Source organism: Vigna unguiculata, chromosome 4 (genome assembly GCF_004118075.2).
Source record: "Vigna unguiculata cultivar IT97K-499-35 chromosome 4, ASM411807v1, whole genome shotgun sequence".
In the NCBI taxonomy this organism is placed as follows: Eukaryota; Viridiplantae; Streptophyta; class Magnoliopsida; order Fabales; family Fabaceae; genus Vigna; species Vigna unguiculata.
The window spans coordinates 39,966,565-39,982,355 of record NC_040282.1 but is presented as its reverse complement, the minus strand read 5'-3'; the positions used below and the strand labels follow the sequence as shown (position 1 = coordinate 39,982,355).

General features: G+C 31.2%; 1 protein-coding gene across 2 annotated transcripts; it reads right to left on the bottom strand.

Moving 5' to 3' along the window:
• Positions 1-2,659: 2,659 nt before the first annotated feature.
• Positions 2,660-9,011, bottom strand: LOC114182220 (TMV resistance protein N-like). 2 transcript variants are annotated; one of them, XM_028069037.1, is made up of 8 exons: positions 8,420-9,011; positions 6,858-7,956; positions 6,442-6,738; positions 5,562-6,359; positions 4,597-5,248; positions 3,999-4,217; positions 3,071-3,228; positions 2,660-2,929 (listed from the first exon to the last, which is right to left on the bottom strand). In XM_028069037.1, the coding sequence occupies exons 1-8, from the start codon at positions 8,899-8,901 to the stop codon at positions 2,819-2,821; spliced, it is 3,816 nt and encodes a 1,271-aa protein (XP_027924838.1). In that variant the 5' UTR covers positions 8,902-9,011; the 3' UTR covers positions 2,660-2,818. The 2 variants fall into 2 exon arrangements, with proteins under 2 accessions (XP_027924838.1, XP_027924839.1); XM_028069038.1 differs by lacking the exon at positions 8,420-9,011 and adding an exon at positions 8,204-8,345.
• Positions 9,012-15,791: the final 6,780 nt, after the last annotated feature.

Sequence of the window (15,791 nt, the reverse complement as noted above, 5' to 3'; positions counted from 1 at the left end):
CTGAGGTAGGTCCACATTATTAAATACTGTTAGTTGTTTCTTTTTCCAACGTGATAATAATGTTTTTTCATTTAAGTAAATATTCTTGGAGTTTAATTTTCATGCATTTTAGAAAGGTATCATTTTTAAAATAATCGTTACAAAAGTTGATCAGTATTTGAATACAGTAGAATTTATTTATGATTAACCTCTTAACTGGTTCGAAGGACCAAAACTCCTAAGAATATCTCCAGACTAGATACAACAAAAAACTACAGTATGAAAAAATCTTTTACACTTACACAGAGCGGATATTCTACTTAAACTTTTCTTTTTTTATCTTTTTTTTTTGTTCCGGCCAGAGTTTCTTCCAATTTCTGAAACTCAATCAGACATTCAAATTCTGGTGTTCTCTTTTTTCCCTAGTTCTTGAACCTTTACAGTGGTTATCTCTGAGATCCACACTCTGAAAATCCCCAAATAACCGAAATATTTTCGGATATTTTGTTATACCATTATTGTTAAGTTTCTTACGTTTTGATCATTTATACTAGATATGATACACCTGTAAGTATTTCTAGTGTAGAATTAACAGAATCTAACTAATCAAATATATGCCAACCTCTACACCGACCCAACAAACAATATCTACGAACTAGACATAGCATATGTAAACAGGAAAATCCAATGCAAGTTAAAAGAAGTGCCATACATGCTTTGGATTTGAATTTTGCAAGGCGATGCTATTATCTTCGAGAAGTCTATATAACAGTCTTATAGCGAGGAAATTGTTATGCGCTTCCTCGAATTCCATTGGAATGAGCTCTCTGGTATTCGTTGTTGCCTCAAAAACTGGCAGCGTACGCGTAATGGTGACCAAAACGAACCGTTTAAATCAGAAAATCAAACCAACGAAGACAAAAGCAGAAGAACCTGCGTTGCGGTGAATGATCTGTGGATGAAACAGAGGCTGAAGACACTAACATGAAAGGAGATGGAACGAAACGAAGGAGCGGGTAATTTGAAAATTGGTAACAGTTGGAAGTTGTAACTGCTATATGAATAAAATGAACGCTTTTACTTTCTTTACCCCCATTATTACTAACTTAACACATATATAGGTGTTTATTTATCTGTAATAATATATAAAATTTATAATCTATAACTATATACAAAGGGGACATTTCATAATTCCAACTTTACCTTTTATAATTTAATTATTTATTAAATTTTTTAAAAATTAACGGTTACTTTTACTTATCTCCTTCTTTTTTTTTCTCCTACTATTCATCAACATTTATTTTTCTCATATTTTCTCCATACATCTCACTTTAATTTTTATAAATATACTTTTATTTTGTTCATTAACTTAATAACATTACAATATCATCAATTATTAATATAATTCAAAAAATGCGTACATACAGGCGCGATAGCACCTGTGTTTACGCTAGTAATACTAATAGGGTGATATTATTTAATTATGAATGATATTATATTAATAGGTGATAATAATGTAATATTATTAAGTTGATATATAAAATAAATGTAATGAATAGATAGAATAATTGTTGATGAATAAAAAAAAGAAAAAAGATAAACAGTTTTATAAAAAATAGGTAAAAGTATGTTAATTTGAAAAAATTTAATAAATAATTATATTATAAAGGGTATAATTGGTATTATGAAATGTAGACAAAAAAGAGAAAATTTCTCTTATACGTTGTTATAGATTTAAAAAATATTTAAAGATGATTCTTTTCTTATGTGTTTATAATTCATTTTTTTAATTTTATTTTTAATTATTATTTTAAAATTTAATTATTTTATAAATAATTTATCTTTAACCATTATTTTAAAACTCTTTTTCATCTTTAAGAGTTATTTTGAAAACATTTATGACATACATATCTTATTTTTCCAAGTTTATTATCAATTAATATATAAAGGTTAATATATAAAGATGATTTTTTTTGTCTACAATTTATTTTTTTTTAATTTTACCTTTAATTATTATTTTAAAAATTAATTATTTTAATTACTATTATCAATTATTTTATTAATTTCTTTTATCTTTTTAACAGTTATTTTGAAAACATCTTTTGTATACATATCTTATTTTTCCAATTTTACTTATTATTTTAAAAATTAATTATTTCGTAAATTTCCAGTTAATTGTTTTTCGCTAGTGTGAATACGTCATTAATATAAATTTTTTCCTTTAATTAAGTTTTAACTATTTCGTAAATTTTCATATTTTTAATAAAAAATTTATTTAAAAAGTTTGATTTATTAAAGATAAAAATAATTATCATATCTTATGTTGTTTACACCAAAATAAAAAAAATACAATACTTAGATACAAAAAATAAAAAATAAACATTTTTAGAGCAAAAAAAATTATAACAGGGATAAAATATCTAAATGTATAAGATATTTAAAAATTAATAAAAAAATTATATGTGAAGTTTGGGTTTTGAAAATAATATTTTATTTAGAATTGTTTTAAATCCGTAATAATTACTGTAATTAAAAAACGTATAGCTATTAACATTTGAAATAGCTATTAACATTTGAAATGAAAAAGGTCAAATTAAACGAAACTTAATTAGAAAATTTAAATTTAATTTTTATATTACAAAATTGGACATATGAATAAGTAAAATTACACTGGAAGCAATTTAAATGAAAAAGTTGGAGTAATTCAATGCATAAATCATTTACATATTGGATGATTTATAAATATACAACATAATACAAGAAAGAAAAATAAATATAATGCAACCAATAACAGGATTATAGCACACAAGAAACTCTTGTCATTGAAATTACAGAGTGTTTATCTTTGAGAGAAATTGATCTTCTGAATGTGTAAAAGATATTCTAATTCCATTGGATCCGAAGCCATTTTCCCGACATGTTGGTATCTCTTGCTGTGAACATCATTCTCCTATTTCATTGAATACAATGTTACATTATTAACATGTTATTTCATGTTTACTGTCAGTGTTTCTCAGATAGTTCATGATCAAGTAAATCAAGGTGATGTGATCATTTTTATTATGCTTCATAGTTGTAATCATACACTAACCTTTGTCATTAGTAGCTCTTCCATTAATGGGGTTCTCTCATTATCATTTCCAGAATTGTTGTTGCATCTTATGACTTCATTCACTTTGGCATCATTGATGCCATTACAACCTTCAAAGTTTTGTTTGATGGTGGAAGGTAAATGTTGCTCCTGCAAGCCTGAAAGAAACCATTTTAAGAGTAATCCTTTTCATGCACATATATAGTTTAAAGTGTAGTTCCTCCTCTCTATTTTTATATTTTTTATAAAACTCATGTTAAAAATAATTACACTTTACCATCTTAGTTATGCTTATAATACATTAAAATACATTTATTAAATAAAAAGCCAAACCCATGTAAAATAGATGAAATAACTTTCCAAAAAGCATCCACAATTCTGAATATGGGAATAAAAAATGAATAAAAAATGTCCAGAAAACCTATACAACTCTGAACACACGAAGAAAACTCTTATTATGAAAAAAATATAAGTTTATAGCAAGAGGCAAAATCGATCACCATTTAAAACTTTCTAGTTTTTGAGGCCTACAACTTATCTACATTGAATGGCATTAGACTTTGATTGGGTATCAATCATCATGTATCCGAGATATTATCAGTTGTGAAGTTTATACTTCTTCACGTATCAAGGATAAAAAGAAGAAGGATATTTAAACCGTCTTAAATCTCGACAATGTGGAACTATTGGACGTGGTAGGAATTACTCGCATTTACGCCATCTCTCCCTAAGTCTCCAAGATTCTCCAAGAAACATCAGAAAGGATGTAAAAGCTCAACAGACCAAAGTAGAATCACATTCAATCCTCCAAAGCTTTCTAAAATTTGAATTTTCTTAAAATTGTAATTTCTCAATCAAACACAAGATATCATTTTGTCATTAGTAACAGAGAAAGTAGGAACAAAAATATGCCACAATCACAAATTACCTTGGACACTGGTGATGCATCTCCTCTCCCATGAGACCATCAACTCCAATGATGGAGAAGAAAGCAAAGAAAGCAATTCTCTGCCCCTTCGTTGCAGTAAATCCAATGAAGCCGTGCGTCGTTGTTGCAGTAAACCCAAAATAGCCAATCTTTTCCGCTGCTGCACAAATTGCAAAATCCCCATGTCCAAACGTAACTTCTGTGATGCAATTTCATATTCTGTGGGACAATAAATTTGAATAATTTGTTTCAAGTTAGTAAGTCAGAACTCATACAACGAATTGAAATCATGCGTGCATTCTGCAGGCAAACATTTAACAATGCACTGCAACATCAATATAGCCCTAGTACTGTTTTTTTGTTTCCTTTACTTGATTAGATGAACAATAAAGAAGTACCAACATGTCAATAATCAATACAGTTTCATTTGCATTAAAATTAAGAAGTCTTTAAGAAGTGGATTTTAAGTTTAACTTAATCCCACAAAACAAGTTTGCATCCATATATATACTATGAATATGTTTTATCTCTAGTTACGTGGATGTCCAATAATAGGAAAAACACACAAAGAAAGAAATGCAGTAAATGAATTCAATACCCTGGACACTGGCAATGCTACTTGTTCCAGTTGAAAATGAATCCCAATTCAGATTATTTTTGCATGCTTGAGGTGGATTCATTGAAAGTGGTTCCAATGAAACCAAAGTGGTTTGCTGCTGCATAAATTGTCTGTGACAATCAACAGTGTCAACCAATCTTTGCTTCTCTTTGAAGGAAGGTTGATTACAAGGATCGGTGAATTGGATATCATCCATGCTACTTTCTGGTTTGATTACATGGAGTGCAGTTTGCTTGACAATTATCTCTTTAGGGGTTGGTTCAAAATCAAGAGCAATGGAAACCACCACATGATTCCATTCGTTTTTTGAGAGTGGTTTATCCAGATTATCTCCAAACTTCATGTACTTTGTACCAATGATGAGTATATGATAATCCGATGCCGGGAAATCGAAACAAAATCTCTTATCAGTTAAGGAGTTTATCTCCATTGTGTTGCCATTGATGGTCATGATTGGTCTAAACAATATAGAGTCAGTACCCATTGGCCCAATAACAAAACACAGATCCATGACAGGGAATTTCTCACGAAACCAGAAAGATAGTGATGGACCTATACTTTGTTGCTCTAACCATTCTGGAATCCAAGATCCTGGCAAACAAAACATGGTGTTTCCAGCCTCATGCAGTTCCTGAGAATCATAAATTATTCATCAGTTTAGCAATTATTAAGTATATTATCAATGATCAAATCATAAATGCACAAGTTTAGCAACATTAAGTACATTATCAAATAAAAAAGGATAGTCATAAATAAGGCATAAGCTTAGCAACATTTAGTACATCATCAATTATCAAATCAAAAAGTATAGTGATAAATATTGCAGAAGTTTAGCAATATTAAGTACATTGTCCATTACCAATGAAAAAAGGTAGTCCTAAATAATGCATAAGTTTAGCAACACCAAGTACATCATCAAATCACAAGATACAATTAAAAACAACCTGGTCCAATAGCATGGCTGAACAACAGAAACTCAAGGATTTGCAATTTCCAGCAGAGAAATATTCTAAATTTGGTGGAGTCCCTCTAATTTCTCGAAGATGCTCACAGTTATCCAAGTTAAGTAATTTTAAAGAGCGACACTGTTTGATGCATTCTGGAAGAAATGTGAAGCTATTGCTTGATAGCTCTAACTCTTTCACATTACCAAACCATGCTAAAACCATGGGAAAGTATTCATCTGATAGATTGCAGCCCGAGAGACAAAGACATTTTACATTTGAAGACACTAAGCTTACTTTTTGTTCATCATTCTCATCTTGTTTTGGCAATAGCCACCCTTTACACCCAAGGGCGAAAATCTCAGCCAGTTCTGACAACATGACAATGCTACTCGGCAACTGAACATTTCCGCAGTCAACCAGCACCAAATCTTGAAGTCGAGCAAGATTTCTAAATGAAAATGGGAATTCTTTTAAGGGAGTGTACTTCAACTCTAGCTGTGTTATGTTTTCCATCTTTCCTAATATTTCCGGAAAACTCTCAAGACTTGAACATGATGAAAGATCCAGTTGTTCAAGAGAGATCAACTTGATGGGTGGAAAACTCGTAAGCTTGCTGCACCCAAAAGCACTCAAGATTTTAAGTTTATCAAGAAAACCCACAGAATCATGAATTGCTACTAAATTCTCACAACACTCAAATGTCAGTTTTTCTAGATTTTGGAGGCTGGATATGTCAGGTATTTTCGTCAAACATTCAGTCCCATCAAATTTCAGAACTGTCAGATTCATGAACTTCTGCAAAAGAGAAAAGGGAAAACAAATAAGAACCAACTGAATAATCTTCGAATGATCTTGGAAATGAAGCCATTACACATGCCTTTGATATGGTTGCTAACTCAAGTGATGTAAAGCAACTTCTGGGTAATTTGCATATGGCAAGTTTGTTCGGATGAAAATCAGTTGGTAAATCCTGTAATGGATATGTCCACCATTCTAATACTCTTAAACTATTTGGAAGATATGCTGGACCTTTTGAAAAATGAGAGTTTCTAATAATTAGTGTTTTCAGGTTTTTCATCTTCTTAAAGGCCCCTCCATCCCATTCTACAAATACTTCTTCATCTTCTTCAAATAAGGGGAAATCAAAACAGATGATTTCAATCTCACTGGTCCCCTGTTAGAACAAAAGGCACAAAAAACACAAACACAGCAGTTATGTGAGCATACATACAATAGCCAAAGAAAGAAATCAAGGTTAAAAATTTAAGAAAAAGTCATCCATGTCAGTCTTACTGTATTTTCTGCTAAAACTTGAATTATATCTTTATGGAACCATAACCTCCTGCGTTTCCCAAGCTCTTTGGGTGATTCTTGGCGATCAATTTCCTTGCCCATAACCTCTATCAATTCATGAAGTGTCACACAGCCATTCTTAATTTTTATGAGAGATTTATCCACCAACACTCCTATGTCATATTTCATGCAAACACCATAATGAGCACCAAGAATATCTTCAACCTCTTCAAATTCATATCCTTTCAAGCAGCAAGCGATGTCAAGAAAAATTCTCTGTTGATTCTCCTCTAAAGCATTGTAGCTCACCTTAAGTATTTCTTGGATCCTTTTGTTAGGGATTTTCTTGAACTGATCTAATGCAGATTCCCATTCTCTTATGCCTTTTCCAAACAACAAGGAACCTATTACTTCCAAAGCTAGTGGAAGGCCAGAAGCATAAGCCACTGCTTGGTTTGAAATGTCCTTGTAACTTGGATCAACTTTGTCATCTTTAAAAGCATTCCAACTAAGCAATTCAAGTGCTTCTTCCTCGTTTAAATCCTCTATCTCATATTTTCCATCAACTCCCTGAAGCAGATGTTTGTCCCTAGTTGTTATGATGACTCTACTTCCAGAACCAAACCAATTAGGCACTCCAACAGTTGCTCGCACTTGTTCTAGTTTGTCAACATCGTCAAGAATCAAAAGAACCTTCTTTCGGTGGAGCCTATGCTTTATTATTGAAATTCCTTTACTTACACTTCCTATCTTAATATCCTTCTCTCCAACTATTTCAGAAAGAAGCATCTCTTGGAGATGTACTAACCCGTGTTTAACAGCGTTTTCTCTCACACCATCAAGAAAACATAAACCTTCAAATTGGTCTGCAATGGAATTGTAAACTGCTCGAGCTAGTGTTGTCTTCCCCATTCCGCCTATTCCATATATCCCTACAATGTGGACTCCAGAATCAGATCCAAATTGAAGAAGTGACTTCACTTTTTGCACTCGACACTCCATCCCAACGGGGTAATCTGCAACATGCAAAGGTCTGCGGTTTATCTTGTTGGAGACCTCTTTAACTATCTTCCCTATAAACTCGTGTTCATATTCATTTCTGTCCAATCAAAGAAGCTTTTGTGAAGTCATGCCAAAATCATCATATCCATGTTTTGAAAAATGATAATTACATCACTGGAACTCAGATTGCAAGGCATACAATGAACTAGTTTAATTTGTATATGCAAGGACAAAACTTACATTAGTCTCACAGGTGCTGTTAGTATAAAAAGTTGTAAAATTGCAGTTCAATAAAAACACATGTTTGCATGAATTTTAAGACATGTATTATAAAAGTCACTTACCCGTATGATAAAACTTACCCATGTGCCAAATGTTTGTAATTTGATGATGATGGTGTAAAAATCTTCTCAATTCATAGAGTATTTACTTAAAACTAAATAACCTGTAAAACATGACCATAGTATGATCCTTCCGACCAATCTCTCAGCGACATGACATGTCAGATAGATATTGGTCGGATGGACACACATGATTGTCCGAGGAGAGAAGTAGCATACCCAAGTTTGTAATGCTTGCCGGACAGACAAGCTGCTTGGTTAAGAGCCATCTTCCATTTTTGCAACCTGCCCATGTTATCATTGAGGCTTTGGTTGCTGCTTTTGAACCTTTCCTGGTGCATGGCCAAAGCTTCTGCATAACTCCCAGACTGGCCTCGAACATGCGAAGGGTGGACGTCGTAGAAAATGGGCAAAAGTAAACGACTCTTTTCCTTAACACAGTCAATGATTTTGACAAGTTCATCTAAGCAAAAGGAAGAAGATGCATAGTTCTTGGAGAACACAACTATGGCCATCCTAGACTGTTTAATGGCTTCGATAAGTGCTTCTCCGATTTCATCCCCTCTTTGAAGCTCCTCATCATCAATGAAGGCATGGATTCCCTTGTCACAAAGAGCTTTGTAGAGATTGCCAGTGAAACCGTAGCGAGTATCAGAGCCTCTGAAGCTGAGGAACACATCGTAGCTGAAGGATGATGACATGAGAAGAAGACGAGTCTGCTGCAAACTAAGAGAATCAAACAACTAAATGGTAGTACTAATCTTGTTCTAGTCAGGGGCGGAGGTTGGAAGGTGCAGCGGGTGCCACGGGCCACGGCCCCCAATTCTTTTAATTTTTTTTCATTATTTTATATTTAATTTTTTTTAAATTATATAAATTTTTTAAATTTTTAAATTTTTTTAAATTATTTTTATTTTTTAAATTAAATAATATTATATTCAAAATTAATAAAAATTAAATTAAGTATTTTTTATTTATTTTATAAAGTACAATAATAAATAATAAAACGTAAAATTAAATATATAAAAAAACAAAATTATTAAGATATTTTTTATTTTCTTTTCTACTGTTTTTTGAGTTTCTCTATATTATATTCTTCTTTCATATTTATTTATTTATTTTACTAAAAAAAGTTAGATGTAAACTCAATATTTTTATTATCATTTTTTTTCATATGTTCTCTTCCATTATTAAGTAAATAAATAAGGTAATTTTCTCTCGTCTCACCTGATCGTTCTCAACTTTTGATTAGATTATGATAAATTATTTTTCAGTCTTAAAATTATTTTTTAAATAGGTATATTAATGAAAAACAAATGAATAAATTTAGTTTTTAAAATTGATAGAGAAATTACGGGTGAAGATGAAAACATGATAATATGGTTGTTTATCGTATAACAATGAAATGAAAGCTTACGAGTTTTTTTTGAATCAAATGCACGTTAATAAAATGGAAGATGAACATTTTGTAGATAATATGATTATTTACATCGAAAAAAGTTAACTGAAAAATTTAATTATAATTCAATTATCGTGAGTTCAAAAATATGAAAAAATGATAGATATTCATTTATATATGTGTAATTTCTTTTATAATTATAAATATACTAGATTATGTATTCATTTTTATTGAATTAGTCATAATAATATTAAATATATAAATTTTGAGTATATTATTTTGACTCCTCAAAAATTATAAATTATGATAAAGATTTGTCATTGATTCTAGTGATTTTCATTATCAGAAATCATCGAAAAGGAACATGTTGCCACATGAATTCAAATATTATGACTCACAATTGCTTATGTGTTACCTCAATAAGAAGATGGATAATTATATTTTCTTTTATTCAATTTTAATTTTTTTTAAGGGTAACATACAATTATCTAAGAGTCATCGAAATAAAAAATTAAAAAGTGAGTAAAAAAAAAGTCAAAATATCATTATTAAGATAGTATATAAGAAATAGTATATAAGAAAAACAAAGGATAAAATTCTAAGACTTTTCTTATGTGTACTTACCTTACTACTTATAATAAATATAATAACGTGGATATTTAAATTAATAAAAACAATAATATTATATTGTTATAATAAGATCATCAAATTGTGTGTAAAAATTTTCAAACCTTTTGTTATTCAAAACTTGAACTAAATATACTTACAAAAATGCAAACACCGACTTCATATCTTTCTAAGACATCAAGGAAACTCGTTGATCAAAACACCATGACACACCAAAAAAGAATCATTCTCCAACCAAATCCTTTGAAAGCCCTCCTTCCAAGCATGTTTTAATGCATAAATGGTTTCCATAAATTCAGCATAAATGGAGGTTTATACTCCTAAAAAAGCTGAAAAATTATCCATCTATTCACCTTAACTTCCTCTAAAGTTACTAGTATATGAAGCTAAATCAAGCCAATCCCTAATTGCACCATTAGTATTCACTTTAAACCAATTGGCAAATGAAATTTGTCATATTACTTCCATACATAAAACTACCCCCTACTTGTCCTAGTTTGAATATTGAAAAATTTTAGCACAAAAAAAATCATAGACAATATTACTCATATGCTTTATAGATTTATTTTCAGTCATTTGCACACTTTAATTTGAAAAATAGTAGAAGGAATTGCAATTGAATTCTGAAACCTACTATGATTTCTCATCATCCAAATAATTATAGTAATGACAACCACTTTAATCACTTTAAGCAAAGAAGTACAATGAGACTTTATAAACTGAACAATTAAGTCCAAAGAAGAGAACTGCAAATCCTGGAAAAATTTCCTTCAAGTAATGCCACAACCGTATAATAATAGAACAATAAAAGAACAAATGAGAGAAAAATCATTATTACCACACAAAGAACACATAATACATAAAATCACTCCTTTTTTTAACCTCAAAATCAAAATGTAAACGACCATACAACAATTTGCAAAGAACCAAGGTTATAGCTCGTAGTACTTCATCCAACTAAATCAAGTTCCCCCGATCCGTACATTTCATACAATAAGAGTAAAAAATTGCGACAACTTATTGAGAAATAACATTAGTATCTTACATTGTCATCCTCATTAACCATTAAAGAAGAATAATCACATAAACTGCTAACAAAAGAAGGAAAGTTCCAGTGAGCATCTGTCCAGGCTGACCTAGCAACATTGTATAACCTTACTCTGTCAAAATAAGGAATTCTAGCCAATTTAGATATGTAAATGTCAACACACCACTCATTCGAAAGATTAATACAATCACCCTTACCTAGTGTCTAAAAAGTATTTTCAATAACATCATATGCATCTTAATACTATGTTAAATTGATGACGACTTAAATAACATAAATTTTTTATACTTAGACTTATGAAATCGAATACGCATGAATTCAATTCAAGTCATTTTGCCATAAGCAAACTCCTTAGATAAACGTAGCAGATAGACTTTTTTCTCCAACTGAATATTAGTAGCCAACAAACCATTATTCACCTTAGCGCCACATAAGATAGATCATTTAACAATAAGCAATCCCCATTGTTATGTATCTTCAGTGCAAAAAAAATTTTGAATCCATTCTTCCACCTGAAGTAAGAAGCTTAATAGATCATTTGTGAACCTAGAAGCTATCAGACAATAAGCCAACAATTACCAAATTTACTATCTGAATTTTTCTCATCATACTAAGCAATTTCCCTTTCCAAGAAGCAAATTTATTACGAATCTTATCCCCCCACAAAAATTGGCACACCCAAATACATAAAAGGAAGAGATCCTTAATTACAAAAGAGAAGTCTCTTGAGATGTCTAACAAAAGAAGTAGAAGCGTCAGTTATGTCAAAGTGACTTTTAACAGGAATCACCTATTAACCTGAAAAGGTTTCATATTCATGCAAGAAAAATTTTAAATATTAAAGGGTACTAGTACCTCTCTATAGAATACAAATATATCATCAGCATAAAAAATATGAGAAAGAAATTGTATTTCCCGAGGACCAACCATGGAAAACATAAGTTTTTTAGAAATAAGATCTGATATGCACATATTCAAAACATCATTAACAAAACAAAAACGTAAAGGAGAGAGAAAATCTCCCTAACTAACCCCTCTACCACAAGTGAAATAATCAGCTAAATTATCATTAACTCAAGAACAAATTACAAGATACGAAGAATCTCACATTAAAAAGCCTTGAACCAAAAACAACCCAAATATATGTAAAGAAAACACAATACAATCACTTCTCCCACCAATTTAAAACTCCAAAAAGAATACTAGGTAAAATTAACTAACATGGGGCATTTAAAGAATTTAAAAGTTAAAAATATAAGAAAGAATTACATTTTCGAAACAACTTGAACCTGGCGGAAAACATTTTGAAAAGTTGGGAGTCGTATTGTACAGTCACAACAATCTGAGTGAACAATTCGTATGAGCAAACAAGTCCACAATCACAAAGTTTCTGAAAATAAATACAAGATTCAAATTCGTCTCAATAGATAAAAACGAAAAAAAATTGAAAAACAAAAACTGTCTAAAATTTCCAACAAATATGTCTCTTATTTATATTTTAGAAAACGTTTGTAATGTGTGTATTTTATTTACTAAATTCACTAGTCTAACTATTTTTAAATGGATTGATGTAATTTTTAATTTGAAAAATATGTAACGTTTTTTTTTTGTAATTTTGTAACAATAAAAACTATAGTTAATTTAAGAGTACAAGGGATTAATTTCATATGTTTTTAATAATTGAAAGAAAAGAATTACGAATTTAAATGTATAAACCAAACAATGAGTTTCATAAAAAAATATTAAAAACATTTTATTTATATTTATAATTTTTTATTATTAAAATTTTCAGTAATTTACATGGTTGTACTTGTATTCACTATTGTGAGATAAGAAATAAAATTACAAATACAATATGTACAATATATACGCTTATTCGTATGTCCCTTATTTATATTTTAGAAAACGATTGTAATATATATTGTAATATATATATATATATATATATATATATATATATATATATATATATATATATATATTCCATTTAAATAGAACAATCTACTAAATAAAGCATTGCATAATTATAGGAATAAAAGAGTCATCAGATAAACAATACACATAAGGATTTACAATTACAATCATCCGAGAAGTACTTAAAAGAAATTGAGGCATATCTATCATACATGCCTTTAACAAAACATAATCCACAGGGTTCAGCAGTTATACAAAAGCAAAACTTCTAGAGCAAGGAATGACAAAAGGCACTAAGGCCATAAAACTGCTCCCAAAAACCAAAGGTGACAAGGCCCACTACACTTCCGTTGCGCTGTTACCATCAGGTCCACCTTCAACATTTTTCCCATTTGCTCCCACCAACAAGGTGATCATCACAAAAGAGAAAACAAGACAAGCACAACACGAAGATAAAAGGGTAAGTTAGTGTAAAATATCTTTAACAAATTATAGAGCGTGTACAAGGCAAAGCAAGTTATTAACAATTAAATACAAAACACTCAGATCATGTGAGAACAATCAAATGCAAGTTACTACGACTCGATATCCGGATCATACTCTTGATATATAATTCTAAAGGAAGTATGCATCTGTGTTGGTTTCTAAACTCTGCAGAGTCTAGACGCAAGGAGTTATCACCCAACCACACACAGGGTTAATCCTCTATTGTCTTAGGCCCAATATGTCCCAAGACTAGGACCTCCTGCCACTCTCACCACATTAATCATTCTGCTCTATGTGAGCGTCAACAATTATTAGAGTTCAGGATACCCTCCTTTATCTAGACATCTCCTATATCAAGATATACACTAGGCATATATATATATATATATATATATATATATATATATATCACCAAGAGTTTCCCATGAAACTCCCTTCCCAACACATTCCACATGCCTTACAAATCACCCAATTCTCATGAAATTCCTCCAACAATTGTATCATGTTTCTCATTTCATGCTCTCCACATGCATACCAATATTCAATCCAACAAAATCATAACTTATTTCATAATAATACTTTCATTCCAACCCCATTCAAACATACATGTCAAGCATAACCACATACTATGAGCAAGGAAAAGAATTTACACAAGCTTGAAGCCACATTAGCCAAAACAACAGCCCCTGTCAAGGATTCTCGCCCAGGCTAAAGGTCCTCGCCCAGGCGAAAGGGTTCCTTTCACTCAAGCGACCCTTTCTCGCCTAAGCGAGAGCTCAACAGTGGCCATTGCAAGGTTCCAGCGGGTTCTCGCTCTGGCGACAGCGAGACTGCGCCTCGCTCAAAAATTAAAACCAATCGCCTAGGCGACACTCGAGTTGGAATCCAGGGGTGAGTCCCTGCTACTCTCGCTTAGGCGAGGGTCACTCGCTTGGGCGAGATTAGCATGTTTCTCACCTGTTTGCTTATGCAGTTCCTCGTTCAGTCAAACATACACACGCAACAACCATTTTCATACAACCACCAACAAAAATTTTCGACCCAAAGACACAAGAACAGTCCAGAAATAATCAAAATGCTTAGAAAAACGTAAACCCTAGCTTCCCTTACCTTTTTGGATACTAACACAGAGAGTGGTAACCCAAGCAAGAGCAATAGAGTACTGGAGCAAGCTCCAGAGCTAAAAACAGACATTCACGGAGTTGAGAATGGGGTACTAGAGAGAACCTAAGACAAAACCAGAGTTTTTAACTGGAAAAGAGGAAGGATGAAGTTGAAGTTCAACTTACCTGAGAGTACGAAAGAAAGGGAACTTATGCCCTAGCAGAGCTCTAGCTGGAATCAAGGGTGTTTGAGGGAGGGAGACAGTCTTCTGAAAGGAAACAAGTGCAGAGTGAATGAGCTGCAAGGGGTATTGGGAGTCCCCTACTAGGCTGACCTTGGACCTACGAAAAGGCCAGACCCAAAACTCATAAGCTGAAAGCAATGGAACTTACATTTACTAAATTCAGTTTTAGTATGAGTATTTTTAAATGGATTGATTTGATTTTTAATTTTAAAAATATGTAATGTCGATCTCTTTTTTAATTTTGTAACAATAAAAACTATAGTTAATTTTAAGAATATACGGGATTAATTTCGTATGTTTTAAATGGTTGAAAGACAATTACGAATTTAAAAGTATAAACCAAAAAATGAGTTCGACAAAAAGATATTGCAAACATTTTATTTATATTTATAATTAATTATTATTAAAAAAATTCGGTAATTTACATAGTTGTACTTGTATTCACTAATGTGTGATAAGAAAAACTTATTTTTTTTCAAATTAATAAAATGCAGCGGTATTTTCTCTCTCGAGATTTTTCTAAAAGTTAGTAAGACGTGTAAACACATAAAAATAAACAAGGAACCAAAACGAGTTTCATTAAATTGAAGTTTAAATCTAAAGTTTTTTTTTTTCCTTTTTTCTCTTTTCATTGTGTGTCAAGCATACAGAAGGAACAAAATCAAATTTCTTTTGCATAGTGAAAAAAATAGGGGGAACATTTTGGACAAATAAAAGAGGAAAAAGGGTGTGACAGAGGTGATAAGAAGAACAAGAGGAGAGAACGGGT